Source organism: Belonocnema kinseyi, chromosome 6 (assembly GCF_010883055.1).
Source record: "Belonocnema kinseyi isolate 2016_QV_RU_SX_M_011 chromosome 6, B_treatae_v1, whole genome shotgun sequence".
NCBI lineage: Eukaryota > Metazoa > Arthropoda > Insecta > Hymenoptera > Cynipidae > Belonocnema > Belonocnema kinseyi.
Genome location: NC_046662.1, coordinates 20,752,724 through 20,767,607, shown reverse-complemented (window position 1 = coordinate 20,767,607; position 14,884 = coordinate 20,752,724). Strand labels below are relative to the sequence as shown.

Below are 14,884 nucleotides of genomic sequence, written 5' to 3'. Positions count from 1 at the left end.
TTGCTCTTCTTGGGACAATAATTTTATTGACGGAACTTCTTCGATTTCCCAAAATTTTGTGAGATTCGAATCGAGAGGGGTAGAGTGGGTCACAAAGCTACAATGCACGTGATTTTTAGAGAGAGAACTATTAATTTCTCCAGCGACAATCCAGCCACGCTGAGTTTTTTGCAGCACGGTTTCTGGATGGTTTTTCAGGGTAATTTGTCCTACACATAGGAGCTTGTAAAACAATTTAACTCCAATCAGAGCATCGATTTCTGATGGCTTGTGGAATTCAGGATCAGCTAGAAATATATCTTTTGGGATTTCAAGGGCTGCACGATTAATTTCAACTGAGGGCATTGTTTTTGTGATTCGATTTAGAAGGAGAAATTCGAGATTCTTGGAGTATTTACTAAAACGAGATTTCAATGTTGCTGAAACTGAATGCTTGATTTCTGTGAAAATATTCTCAACACAAGAGACCGAAATATCAACCAATTTTCTATTTAGTTTCAAGAAAGATGCCACGCTTTCAGTGATAAAATTGGCCTGCGATCCAGCATCCAAAAATACTCGACAAGACTTGGATTCTCCCTGGGTATTGACTAAGTCCACGATCGCAGTTGCAAGCAAACCCTCGGAGGAAACTTGAGCGTGCATATTGATAAGAGACTGGCTTTTAGGGAACGACTCTGAGACCGCATTCTCTATTGCAGACTGTCTTTCAAAATGCAGTAAAATATTGTGCTTTTTACGGCACTTACGACAAGGAGAGCCGGTGCAGTCAGCAACGCGGTGATTTGGACGGAAACAATTTATACAGAGCAACAGTGTTGCTGGATGTTGCCAAGTGTTGATCCTAGACTACGAAAAGTTTGGTTCAGTCAGCTTCCTCTCCTGGGATGAATCCGGGATCCTTATTTTCTACGAGGTAGGCGATGACAATTTGAGAGAGACAAGTTTCTCTGGATTCTCTCTTCGACGATGTTAGCTTCAGACAACTTGTGCACAAGAGGAATATTAACTGATTCCACTTTGTCTTTTTCACTGTTGTATATTGAAGCACGATATTACTATTTTCGGATTCATTCGAAACACAGAAACTCAGTTTACTATTGAAAGGTTCACTTTAACACTGATATGAACTTATGAACACACGATACGAAAAGCTCTATAGTCAAATTGACACCGAGGATTTTGCTATGAGCACGAAGTTTGCTATAGAGCACAAGAATTTGCTTAAGCGCGACAATTTGCTATTAGCAGGACAATTTCCTATAAACACGACAAATTGGCCTTATGCAAGAAGGTTTGCTATAAGGCACGAGAATTTGCTTCAGCGCGAAAATTTGCTATAAGCAAGCCAATTTCATATGGCCACGACAGTTTGCTATAAGCACGAAAGTTTGCTTAAGCACAAATTGCTATAAGAATCTCAATTTGCTTAAGCACAACAAGTTCCTTTAGAGTGGCGATTTAGATTTAGTTACACAAACGAGTGCACTTTTTGAACTTTATTTTTATCAATGTTCAAAGTTCAGTTCAATTCAAAACACTTCACTATTTTGTCACTTTTCGAAATGTCACTGAATTCACATTTTTCAAGAATATCCGGCTCGATTGGACCATAATGTTTTCGCTCACTTTAATTTATCGAATTGCTAAAATTTTGGTGAATAAAACACGAACGAAGGCTTGTATGTTTAATGCATATATTTTAAAAGAAATGTACATATATACATACTAGTAAAGGTTAGGTGCACTGTATGTTTTTATCAAAGTTTGTACAAAGTGACGGACAAGCGAAGGTTTTAACAAAGATTGGTACGAGACGACCGACGACAAGTAATGAATTACTATTTTTGAGGAAGCAAAAGACAGGGTGCGAAAATAGGAAAATTTGGTAAGTTGGGAGAACTGATGCCGTTGAGGGTCTTGATTGGTCGAGGAAGGGCAAGGTAGGAGGCGCAGGCGTGTTAAGAAAATCATGGAAATCGAGTAGTGGGAACTGGGGGTGAGGCCCTTGTAATGGGTCCTTCCAAATTCTAACTATTTGCTCAACAGCTGTGCGTAAAAAGTAAATTTCCTAAGGTTAAGTTGTTAGCAAAGTAAAAGGGCTACATAATTTTATTGCGGTATTTTCGAGGATTCGAAAGCGTAGTGCTAAATTGCCATTGCAAGGCCATTCTTGCATCTGTAAATGAAAAGAGGCGAAAGATACTACATTGACCAGGGTCAACAAAAGAAAACTAGAAAGTGTCGAAACGTGCCAAAATTCTAGAAGAGAAGATTAAAAGAGTAATATAGTTTCACAGCAAAGAAGAGTTTAAATGATTTAAATAGACAACAATATAAAATAAATAATTTTAGGTGTTAAGACTAAACAGTTGGAAATCTTCAAAAGCTATAATTTTTTCTAGGAATAATAGGTGTTCAATATTAATTTAGACAATCATCGAAATTCAACAATTTTACTGAAAAATTAAAATTTTTCCAATAGATAATTAAATTGTAATGTTGAAAGTTAAATTTTTTTGTTTAGTTTGGTATACTTGGTTTATAATCACTGATTTTAGAAGAAAAGCCATATATAGTATTTCTAAATATTAAGCAATTTTTCTTTTTCTTAATGAAAAACTTTCAAATTTTTAATTTTCAAATTGCAAACTAAACAATATTTGAAAATTCATGAAAGCCTTTAATTATGAATATATTATTTTCAAATTATTTTTAAATTAAAACAGTTTATACAGTTTCAATAGGGCTTTTACATTTGTTGAACTACTAAGACTTTCAACTTGAAACAGTTTGAATTTTAAAGTTAAAATCTGGAAATTCCAACGCTTCAAATAAAATAACAAATAAAATTTCCGGCCCAGCGGCCACTCAGAATTCTAAAATTTTAAATTGTTATTGTATAACAAAATTATAATGTAACATTAAAGCTGATTAGACAGAATTTTCTAATATCAAAAAATCAATTAAATTATCCTAAAAAAATGTCAAAATAAATAGTAGCTGTAAATAGGAAAACATTTAAAAAAATTTTAATTTCAAGACCGGAACTTCGAACCTTTAAGGATTGTAATGTAAACTTTAAAACTGGAAAAAAATTATGATCACGAAAACTTGTCATATAAAAACTTTTTTATACTTAAACTCTTAAAAATTCCAATTATTTGAAGTAAATTTAAATCGTTTAAAAATTAATAATTTTTAAATTGCTAATTATACTTTTAAAAATGCAATAAATAAAATTTTAATTGCAAACTTAAAATCTATGAAAGAGAAAAATAAAAAATTTAACGTTCAGCATTCAAATTCACAACCCTAAAATAATTATAACCATTTAAAATTACCGAAATTATTCAATTGCTTATGTATCAATTTCAAATATCCAAATTGCTTTAAACTTGAATCTAAAATTATTAAATTCAAAACTGAATGTCGAGGATTCTAATATAAAATTTTGAAATATTAAATAGCCGAAATTTTCTGAAATTTTCAATATTTGAATTTGAAACCACAATATTGGAAAATTGAAAATTCGAAACCTCCAAAAATTAATCTAAAAATTAATTGAAGAAAAACTATAGTTTTACGTTCTCAAAGATTAAACTGTTTTAAAAATGCGCCTTTAAAACGATAATTTTAAATTGTAATTATAGAAATTCTGAATACGATTAATATATTTTTGATAATTATCATATCAAGTGACATTCAAAACGCCTGGGCCATTCTGGTCAGTATGGAGTTACATATAGGATCATTAGCATTTTTAAAGTTAAAATTTCGTAAACTTTTTTTTGGAGAAAAAAAATACATATAAAATTGAATAGGGCCAATATCGCGAATATCTACTAATATAAAAACCGCCAAATGGGCCCTTTTCATGTGAATGCCCAAATATATTGTTGAAAGGAACCTGCATTTTACGGAAAGTTTATTAAGCAACAATTTCGAACATTCTACCTTCGCAGTATTATAGGGTGGCCCTTTAAACTTCGAAAAAATCCGGGTTTTCCCAGTAAAAAATTCCATTTAATCCGGTTACATTTTGAGCGTTTATAATAATAATTTCCTTAAAATCTTCCAGATTCATTTTTAACAATTTTGGACATTTAAGAAAATATTCTTTTATAATTAATTTATCAAAACAAAAAGACATTTTCAATTTCCCTAGGAATCTTAAGAAAATGCTTTTCATTCTTTTTAAACCTTTCATAATTTTTAAAAAGCTTCTACATTTTTTGTTCTAAATCTACAGAAATCTATATTTTGTTTTTAACTAGGCCGTGGGCTATTTGCATCAACATTTCTGTACGAATAGCCGGATTTTGTCAGCATACGTAGACGCTTAGCATAAATTATTTGAAATAATTTCAAATTTTAAACGAATTTTGAATCTTTTCAGACCTTTTAATCTTCGAAGGGCACACTTCCGTAAAATTACATAAAGAGCATACTGGGTGTTAGATACCCAAGGGTATTCAAGCGCGTGCTGTGCCGACGGTATTGGATAGTTTTTTACAAGAAAATCAATTAATGATGTTTAATCTATCCAGTTTAAGGAGAAAAATGTTTCATAACAGTTTTTGTAATATAAAGTAGTTTAAAAAATCCTTTTTGGAACAAAATTAAGAGATGACTATAACATTTGTAGAGAATTGAAAAATTTTTTATTATTTGATTAAAACCGTCACGTGGCTCAAAATTTTTTCCATATTTATCACTGTGCGGCGCTTCAAAAATAAAATTAGTCTTCGTTCCAAAGAAGGTATTTATTCTAAAAAATAAAAGCTTCAATTCAATGAAAATTGAAACACCGTATTTGTGTGATTAAACTCTTCTATTGATCTTAAACTACGTATAAAAATTATAAAAATCAAAATTATGTAAAAATGACATGGAAAAATAGGTTTTCATGTCATTTGTTAATCTGGCGCCGTATGTTCCATTTTCTTGAATTTGATACGTTTTGTTAAAGCGCAAATAAGTAGCTGGGTGATTTACATCAAGTATGTCCTTTAAGGGTTAAATATCCCATTAACTTACTCGATTTTTTTCTAAGAATTATAGTTGTGCAATATTGATTATACATCAAAATCCAAAAATTTTACTTGTAAAGTTAAATTTTTTCAAATAGAAAACTAAAAATTGTAACGTTGAAAGCTTAGTTCTTTGCTTAGTTTTTTATCTTTGATTTATAATTATTGATTTAATATTAACAATCAAATTAGGAATTTAGAAATTGACGATTTCAAACGATACTAATTTTTAATTTTTCAGTCTAAAACTACATTTTAATATTCTTTAAATCAAAAATGTACGCTTAAAAATTAAAATCCAAACTAGAAAATTTGGAAGTGAAAGATTTTCGAATTAGGCATTGTAAACTAAAGGATATTATTATTAAGAAGGATAAAAATTCAACTGATTATTTAAAAAACTGTTGAAATCACACTTGGACAGACTTTTTGTTTCTGAAAATTTGTAAAATTTCCGGTCAAGAAATAGATTCACTGTCATTTCCCGGTTTTTCCCGATCTCACAAAATTCCCAGTTTCCCGGTCCAGCCGCCACCCTGCTATAATAAGAAAGAGAGCTTTATACAAATAAAATTGTTTGTGTGCACGTTGAAAATAGAACACCGGCAATAAAATTCACTGGAAGTTTTTAAGTTCAGTTGACTTATGATAAATTTTCATTGTTTGTACTGTAAACAGTTTTGCAGATTAACACTGAAGGTTGAATTTTTGTTACACCTCCGTTATCATCTCCATGAAGAAACGAAACTAAAAATATTTACCCGCACATACAACATTTTTAGGATTTTTTTTTATAAAAACGTTTTCAACTTTAGAAAAATGCGGCGTATACAAATTATAATAATTAAAATTCAATTAATCCAAAATATAAAAATTACTATTCAAATTAAAATAAATTACAAATATCTCTATACAACAATTAAGTAAATAAATAAAACTGACTTTAATTCACAAAATAAAATAGAAAAAAGAAAAACTAGAAAATCCCATGTAAATAAAAGTAAAAAATGCATAGTAAAAGAAAAATCCATAGATTGAATAAAAAATGACAAAGCAGGCAAAAAATTTTCTAGGAAACACAATTCAGGAAAATCTAAATAAGTCTAACAAAAAAGATTCATTTTAAATTTACTTAATTTAAAATCCGGCCGATTATTACAATTTGAAATTTACTTATGTATCGTAATTTCATCAAATCGACAAACCCAATTTCTAAACTACAAAACGTTTATCAAAAGTACTCACATTAACAGAAAATCGTTCTAAACTTCTGCGAACTTCTTCGGGATTCCCTGTGATAATTTTGTAAAACACATCATCCATACTGAACGCGAGGTTATTCTACGATAATCACTTTTTTAACTTCTACTTCTCACGTATATTGTTTACCCAAAAATAAGCATGGAACGCTTGATCGCATTTGACAGTAATGAAATTAGTGCGCGTTTAGGAGTCTAGTTTAGGCTAGAAATTTTTTTATTACACACTTCACGAAATACAAACTGGAAATTTAACCTTATGGTACTTTCGGTAATTGACGAACGGGTTTCTCACTTCTGAACCTAGCTTTTGAGTTCTAAATGGGTGCATTTATGCATTATCGTATATTACAGAGTTTATTTGTTATTTTTTTAGTCAAATGAGATACAAAAAGACTAAATTTTTACGAAAAGGCGCTTTTTTGTATGAATTTATGAGGAATTTCCAACTTTTGATGTTTTACCTGTAAGTGTCAGGTGGCGCTGCTTGAAAAGTGCGCGTAATTCAAAAGAAAAAAGGACAAAACAAGTTTATTTTTGACAATTTGTTATAGATTGAGATTTGACATGACTTTTGAAGAAATTATATTATGTATAAATCAGGGCAAACATGACAAAAATTGTAAATTTTTTACAATTTCGGAAAAGAATATAGAAGATTTTAAGCAAAATTTTTCAATTTAGAAAGTTTATAAAAAATTCAAGTTTATGAGATTATTTAGAAGTTTTATAAAAGGAATAACAATATTTTCTTAAGATTTTTGGAAACATTATAAATGATTTTTTATTTCGAAAAAGTCATTTTAAGAGAATATTGCAAAAAATTAGCAAAATTCAAAAGTATATGAAGATTACGAACAAAAAAATCGAACCTTTTTAAGAATTTTGAAAAATGTTAAGAAAACAAAAAACTTTTCTCAAGATCCATAGAAAAATTATAAATTACTTCATTTTCAAAAATTAATTTTTATAGAACATTTCAAAAAGTTTGAACAGATTTCTAAAATTAGAAGAAAAAAATCTAGAATATTCCAAGTAATTTTTTTATCTTGAAAGATTTTCTACCATTTTAGGAATAATTTGAATCAGTTTCATATAGATGTTTGAAAATATTTCGTTGTTAAAAAATCACTTATGTCGTATTTGAAAATTAATTTTTGTAATTGAAAATTTAACATTTCTATTTTTGATTAAAAATGGATCTTTTTGAGTTGAAAATTCATATATTTGGTTAAAAATTCGTCTTTTTTTTAGTATAGAACTAATGTTTTTGATTGGAAATTCATATTTTGAGTAGAAAATTAAATTACTTGGTTGAAAATTATTTTTTTAATTCTTAGTTTCGGATTAATAATATTCAACTATTTGTGTTAAAATTAAATTTCTTCTTAAAAATTTGACTTTTCCAAGAATACTTTAAAATTTGAAAAGATTTAATAACATTTGAAATGATTTGCTAAAATTTCGGAAAAGAATATAAAAAATTTTAGAGCAAAATTTGGCAGTTTTTAAAGGTTGAAAATTTTTATAATATTAGATTTATTTATTATTATTGTAAAATGATAAATTATTTTCGATTGTAAAAAATTAATTTTCAAAGAAAATTAAAAACAATTAGAAAATTTCTAAAAAAGACCAATCTGGGCGATTTTGAGGCAATTTCTTTTTAATTTTTCAAAGTTTGAGAAATATTTTTAGTTATTTTAAAAGATACTTAGAATTTTTTTAAAAGATTTCAAAAATAATTAAAAATTTTAAAAGATTTCAAGAAACTTAAAGCAAAATATAGATTTTTAGAGATTTAAACACAAAAATACTGAAATTTTTCAAGGGATATTTGAAGTGATTCTTACTTATTTTGAAAAATTAATTTTGAAAGCATACTTAAAAAGTATTTCAAGCATTAAAAATGATTTCCAAAATTGTCAAAAGCGAATCAAAAAGATATTCAGTTAATGATTCAACTATTTTATTAAAAATTTGTTTTTCATGTTCGACTTCAGAAGTAGTTTGTTAAAAATTAATACTGTTTGGTTAAAAATTCAACTATCTGTTTAAAAATTCGGCTTTCGTGGGGAAATTATGTTTTTTGTCATAAAGTCAATCACTTGCTTAAAAGTCGAACTATTTTCTTAAAACAAAATTTTTTTATGAAAATTTATCATTTTAGCCAAAAATTCATCGATTTGTTTGAAAATTCTAGTATTTGGATTAAAATGTATCTTTTCGTTGAAAATTCATATTTTCGGGTTAAAAAGTAACTATATTTGCAGAAAACTCGTCTCTTTTTATAAAAATTCCATAATTTGTTTAAAAAGCAACTGATAAAAAAGTAATCTTTTTGGGTTAACGATACATTTATTCCGTTAATTCTTTTTCGGTTGAAGTTTCAATTATTTCAATTAATTAAAAAGATTTGAGTAAATTGTAAACAACATGGGCATTTTTGAATTTTAGAAAGTTAAAGAGAATAAAAAAGTTTTCTTAAAAGATTCATCGAGAAATTAGAAGAGATTTCAAAACATTTAAAATGATTTTTTAAAGTTTTGAAAAAGAATACAAACGTTTTTAAAGCAACATTTTTCAATTTAACAAAATTCTGTAAGACTTATTCGATATTTTTTTGTTGTTGAAAGATTCAAATTAAAAAAACTTTTTAAAAATGTAGATTTTTGATAGTGTTGAACCAAAAAAAAATGAGATATAGTTTTTAATTTCTTATTTGGAAATATTTTGAATTTAATTTTAATTTAACGAAAAAACCATCATCACGTGTAATTGTAATTAGACTATTGTAATAAAATATAAAATATTACAAATAAATAATTAACTTTTGTTTCTATGAACTTGTGCGGAAATTCCAAATTTTGAGGTTTTTCCGTAAGCATCAGATGGCGCTGCTTAAAAAGTGCGCGAAATTAAACAAAAATGTGAATAAAACTGAAGTTAAGATATATGTATTGTTTGATATCAGTGCATTTTTTGACAATTTGTTATAGATTGAGACTTTTCTTAACTTTTGAAAAAATTATATTATACACAAGTCAGGGCAAACGTCACCTCGTCACGTTTTCTCTGTTAATTCTCTACTTCAGGGACGTCCACAGACGGCGCTGTCATCAAAAACTGTCGGTTCCCCCTTGCTCCCCGTTCCCATCCGTCACCAAGAGATGTGAAGAGATGGTTTTACTATTTTCATGTGCCCAGAACGCAGAAAATTAAGAAAATTAAACCTGAGTTACTATTTTATGAAAAGCAAATAAAAGTAATAAAAGTATTCAAGAATATGGATAACAGTGCGGAGGATGATCAAGGAGTTCAGGAAGAAAGTGTGGAAGGTATGAGTGCAATTTAATTCCAATTATAGTAAACTCTGCTTTTTCTATTCGCTTTCAATTTTCGTCCATAGAGAATGTATTCTCGTGTTCAATCCTTTTTGTGAATATTGCTCATTGACATCTCCCTTGGTCATCAATCATGAAAATGCAAATTAAGAGCAGCAGGAATTCGTTTATTTTTCTTGCAGACGACCAACAGGCAAAAATGCTAAAGCTTGAGGCAGAAAATCTTCAAATGCAGGAACAGTTCAACGTTCAAAGGGCGAAAATGAAAGAATTGTTTCTCCAGAAGGAAGGTTTGTTCCAATTCATTTTTTGTGGGGAATTTCAAATTATTGATTCTGTTGTTTTGTTTATTGTTGCTGTTAGTTTTTAAAGACGAGTGCAGAATGACAACTGCGAATTGTTAATTTCTGGATAGTTTCAATTTTATTCTGTGCATAAGTCTTTTGATTGGCTTTATATAGAATTGTTTTAAAAATATGTGAATCATAAGAATGATTTACTTCTCAAGATATATTTTCGTATATTTTAAATGCTTTATATATATTTTTTAACTAATTGATTAAACAGGCCAGTCGCAGGCCAGGGGAAATAAGGAAAAGGTCAGGGAATCGCGTTCGTCAGGGAAAGTTAATAATAAAAAATATAAAAAATTCCAGTCAGAAAATATCTTTAAGAAGCACTTTAAGTAACAGTTTATTCACTTTTATTTTAATCAATCAACCCGTGAATTAACTATGATTTAATTAAGATCTTTTTGAATTTTTTGAATTTTCTTAAATTCTTTTGAAATATTTTATGGCATTTTAAACAATTCGAAGGAGTTTTTAATATATTTCAATAATTTCAAGGAATTTCTGAGGATTTGAAAGGTATTTTTAAAACGTTCGAAGAATCTTTATCATTAAAAAATGTAAGGGATTTTAAAAGATTTAAAATATTTTAGGGATTTTATAAGATACTAAGGCATTTTTAATATATTTTAGAGTATTTTTTAAATTTCCAAGGAATTCTCAACACCTTTAAAAAGTTTCAAGGAATTTCAATAGATTTCGAAGGATTTCAAATACTTTCAGAGAATGTTTAGGATTTCTTAAGGTTTTGAATGATTTTAAAGGATTTGATCAAATTTTTATGAATTTTTAAAGAATTTTCTATACTTTCGGAAGATATGGGACGATTTTGTAGGAACTATAAGAATTTTCAATACTTTTCTAATTTTGTATATATTTCAAAAGATTTAAAAAATTTTTAAGTATTTTTTAGAAATGTCAAGGAATTTTCAAGAGCTTAAAAAGTTCCAAGGATTTCAAAATATTGCAAATGATTTTGAATATTTTGAAACCTTTTAGAGTATTTAAAAAGATGTTAAGAAATTTTGAATATATTTTTGGATATTTTTAAATATTCCAAAGAATTTTCAAGAGCTTTAAAAAGTTTCAAAATATTGCAGATTTTGAAGGATTAAAAATATTTTAGGATATTTTAAAAGATTCCATGGAATTTTGAATATATTTTTGGGTATTTTTAAACATTCCAAAGAATTTACAAGAGCTTTGAAAAGTTTCAGGGATTTTAATAGATTTAAATAATTTGAAGGGATTTTAGTGTATTTTTAAAACATCCGAAGAATTTTCAAAATCTTTAACATTTTTCAAGGGGTTTCAGAACGTTTCAAATTATTTCAAACCTTTTTGGATATTTTAAAAGATTCGGAATATTTTTGATATATTTCAATAATTTGAAGGGATACAAAAGGATTTTAGATATTTTTTTTTGAGCATCCAAGCATTTTCAAGAGCTTTAAAAAGTTTCAAGGGATTTCAAAGGAGTTGAAATATATATATTTTTTAAAGATTCCGAATCATTAAAAATATATTCTAATAATTTTAAGAGGCTTCTACGGATGTTAAGGTATTTTAAAAACATCAAAGATATTTTCAAGGCCTTTAAAAAGTTTCCAGAAATTTCAAAATATTGCAGATTTCGAAAGATTTTTAATATTTTAGAATATTTTAACAGATTTCCTAAAATTTTGAATATATTTTTGGTATTTTTAAACATTCCAAAGAACTAACAAGAGCTTCAAAAAGTTTCGAAAGATTTCAAAATATTCCAATAGTTTGAAGGGATGCCAAAGGATTTTAGATTGTCTTTAAAACATCCAAGGATTTTTAAGATCTTTAAAAAGTTTTAAGGAATTTCAAAGAATTTGAAATATTTTTTGTTATTTGAAGAGATTCTGAATCATTTTAAATATGTTTCAATAATTTGAAGGGGGTTTTAAGGATGTTAGTGTATTTCAAAAAAGAAATTTTCGAAATCTTTAAAAAAATTTTAAGAAATTTGAAAAGATTGCAAAGTTTAGAAAGGATTTGAAATATTTCAGGATATTTCAGGGTATTTTTCAAAAGATTCTAATAATTTCAAGGGATTTCGAAGTATTGTAGGGTATTGCTAAAACGTTTCGAAGCTTTTGAAATATTTTCCATCATTTAATAAAATGTTTCAAAGGATTTCAAAATATTTCAAAGGATTTGAAATCCTTAAAAAGAATGTTGAGAATTTGTTAAGGTTCTGAATAATTTTAAAGGATTTTATCAAAATTTTATGAATTCTTAAAGAATTCCCTAGACTTTCGGAAGGTATTGGACGATGTCGTAGGACCTATAAGAATTTCCGATAATTCTTTAATTTTTGCTAGATTTCAATCATTTGAAGGGATTTCAAAGGACTTTAAAGATTTTAAAGTATTTTTAAAAATGTCAAGGAATTTTCAAGAGCTTTAATAAGCTTCAAGTGATTTTAAGAAATTTAATGGCTTTGAAATATTTTACGGGATTTTTAAGAATTTCATGAAATTTTCAAGAGATTTCAAAAGCTTTTAAAGGATTTCAAATATTTTAGGGTATTTTAAAAGATTCAAAGCAATTTTCAAGTGCGAAGGAAATTAAAAAAATTAAGTATTTGAAATTTTTAGTATATTTTTAAAAACACTAAGAAATTTTCTACAACTTACATACTTCAAGGAATTACAAAAGATCTTAAAGGATTTGAAAGATTTTAGGGTAATTTCAAAGATTTTGGTGAATTTTAATTAAATCCAATATTTTCAAGGGATGTCAAAGGATTTGAATGGATTTTAAACGATTTGAAATTTTTTGGGATATTGCAAAAGATCCCAAGTCATTTTCAAGAAATAAAAAAAATTTAAGACTTTTCTAACGATTCTAATGATTTTAGGGGATTTAAAAAAAGTTGTAAAATTTGTTGTGGAATTTCCGATGATATGGAACAATTTTACAGAACCTATAAGGTTTTAAGATATTTTAAAAGATTTCATGGGATTTCAGCAAGTTTCCGAAAATTTCAGAAACTATTATCATGAATTTCTTGAGTTTTTAATATTGGAAGAGATCTTAAAATATTTTTGTCAATTCATTTGGAATTCACCTTGAACTGTTATCAATTTATCCTGAAATCTTTAAAATTCTCTTGAATTTCTTTAATTCACTTAAATTGTTCTAAATGCACTTGAATTTTTCTAAATTCACTCAATTCTGCTCAATTCGATGGATTAAAAAATGTTTTTTTAATTCATCATTAAAATAAATTTTATAAAATTATATATTTATAATTTTATTATATTAATTATATTAATTTTAACATTTTCATCAATTAATTATTTTATGTTTTATTTTATTTTTTTGAAATTAGAATTCAAATTCATTGAAATTAGTCTTCAAAAATAATCCTGAATTCCATGATTTTTTTCATATTTTGGAATTTTTTTCAATTCACTTACATTTTTTGTAATGCACCCTGAATTTTAATGAATTTGATTGAATTCTTCTCATTTACCTTAAATTCGTCTAAAAACTCTCAGATTCTACTGAAATCAATGGCATTTTAAAACTTTTCTCCAATTCATTTGCATTCTTCTGAATTCAGCTTGAATTCTTTTTAATTAAAAATTCCTGATAATAATAAATTAAAAATTTTTTATTTCATTTATGAAAGATTCTATATTAGAATGCTTACACGATTAGAATTTCATTCTCGAAATATTAATGGCTATATAAAATGAAAATTTAAGGCAGCGAAAAGTCAGAGAATTTTGATAATGAAGTTTTGTTGCCACCCTGTTGAAATAATTGTACGCTTTTCTAATTGGTTTAAAATTAGGTACACTTACAATATTTTTCATCGAAATTTTAAATTTCAATAATACTTTCCGATACTTTGCGAAAATGATGAAACTTTGGTTTGCAGTGGAGTTGAAGCAAAAGCAAGACGAGAACCAACTATTACACAAAGAGAATATGAAACTGAAAAACGATTTGGACGACGCTAGAAGTCAGTTGATCGTCGTAGATTTAAAAACCCAGAATGATATCCAATTCGAAAAGCGAAAAGCTCAGGAAGAAATCGCTTCTTTACAACAAGTTATTAACGAAACAGTTGAAGAATCCTCTTCCTCTTGCAAACAACTGGATCATGAAGTTCGTAAATTGAAATCTGCAATTCTGAGATTGGAAGATGAAAATTCGTCACTGCGAATGCAAATTCCTCGCGATCCTCCTACGGATGGACCAATGTCTTTGTCCACTGTGACCAAAAGTTTTGCTCGAAAAGTCGCCTCTCAATTAGGCGCTGATAGTCTTTCTTTAGGTTCCGATAATTTAGAAGAGAGCATGCGGAAGGTAAACAAATATGTACGTAAACTTGTAAGAATGCATTGCTTTATTCTCTCTTAATTCGCCTAAACTAGACCCTCATTCGCTTTTTTTCTGAGGTCGAAATCTGAAATTTTTATTCAAATTAGTAGAATTTGTCAGATGTTTTAGAATTTTACCTTTCAATGTGGCACTCTATTGTTTTAGGTAATTAAATTTTAGCTAAAAACAAATTACGCGACATTTTGCATGACTTAAAAAAATGTGCTTTTGGCAAATTTGAATTGATTTTCACTGCTTTTGTCATTCATCATATTCACATCATCATTTATTTTTTAAATAGATACTGTATTTAATTTTTAATTAAAGGGATTTATTTCAAAATCAAGGAAACTAAAGTGCTTATATATTCAGCGGAAGTATTCTGATTAATAGGGTGGCCAATATTTGCTAACTATTGGAGGATTATTCGCAAAAAGAGTTATACAGTCTGTCAAGTTAAAGCGTGGGTGGCTTTACTCGCAGTCGGTAAGGTGTATCGACATGATTTTGGTGTCAAAATATTAAGAAGAGCT

General features: G+C 27.6%; 2 protein-coding genes across 4 annotated transcripts in view; one reads left to right on the top strand and one right to left on the bottom strand.

Moving 5' to 3' along the window:
• LOC117175126 (synembryn) overlaps positions 1-6,733 on the bottom strand; it is a 22,192-nt gene extending 15,459 nt beyond the window's left edge. For both annotated transcript variants that reach the window (XM_033364699.1, XM_033364700.1), the window contains exon 1: positions 6,279-6,733. In XM_033364699.1, the coding sequence (XP_033220590.1) occupies positions 6,279-6,356 (78 nt within the window). In that variant the 5' untranslated portion in view covers positions 6,357-6,733. The remainder of the gene's footprint in view (positions 1-6,278) is intronic.
• A 2,733-nt stretch (positions 6,734-9,466) lies between these two features.
• LOC117175174 (rab GTPase-binding effector protein 1) overlaps positions 9,467-14,884 on the top strand; it is a 20,043-nt gene continuing 14,625 nt past the window's right edge. Inside the window, exons 1-3 of one of the 2 annotated variants that reach the window (XM_033364782.1) lie at positions 9,467-9,630; positions 9,819-9,926; positions 13,906-14,336. In XM_033364782.1, coding sequence (XP_033220673.1) covers positions 9,579-9,630; positions 9,819-9,926; positions 13,906-14,336 — 591 coding nt within the window. In that variant the 5' untranslated portion in view covers positions 9,467-9,578. Of the gene's footprint in view, positions 9,631-9,818; positions 9,927-13,905; positions 14,349-14,884 lie in introns of both variants that reach the window. The other variant, XM_033364781.1, reaches the window with a different exon arrangement.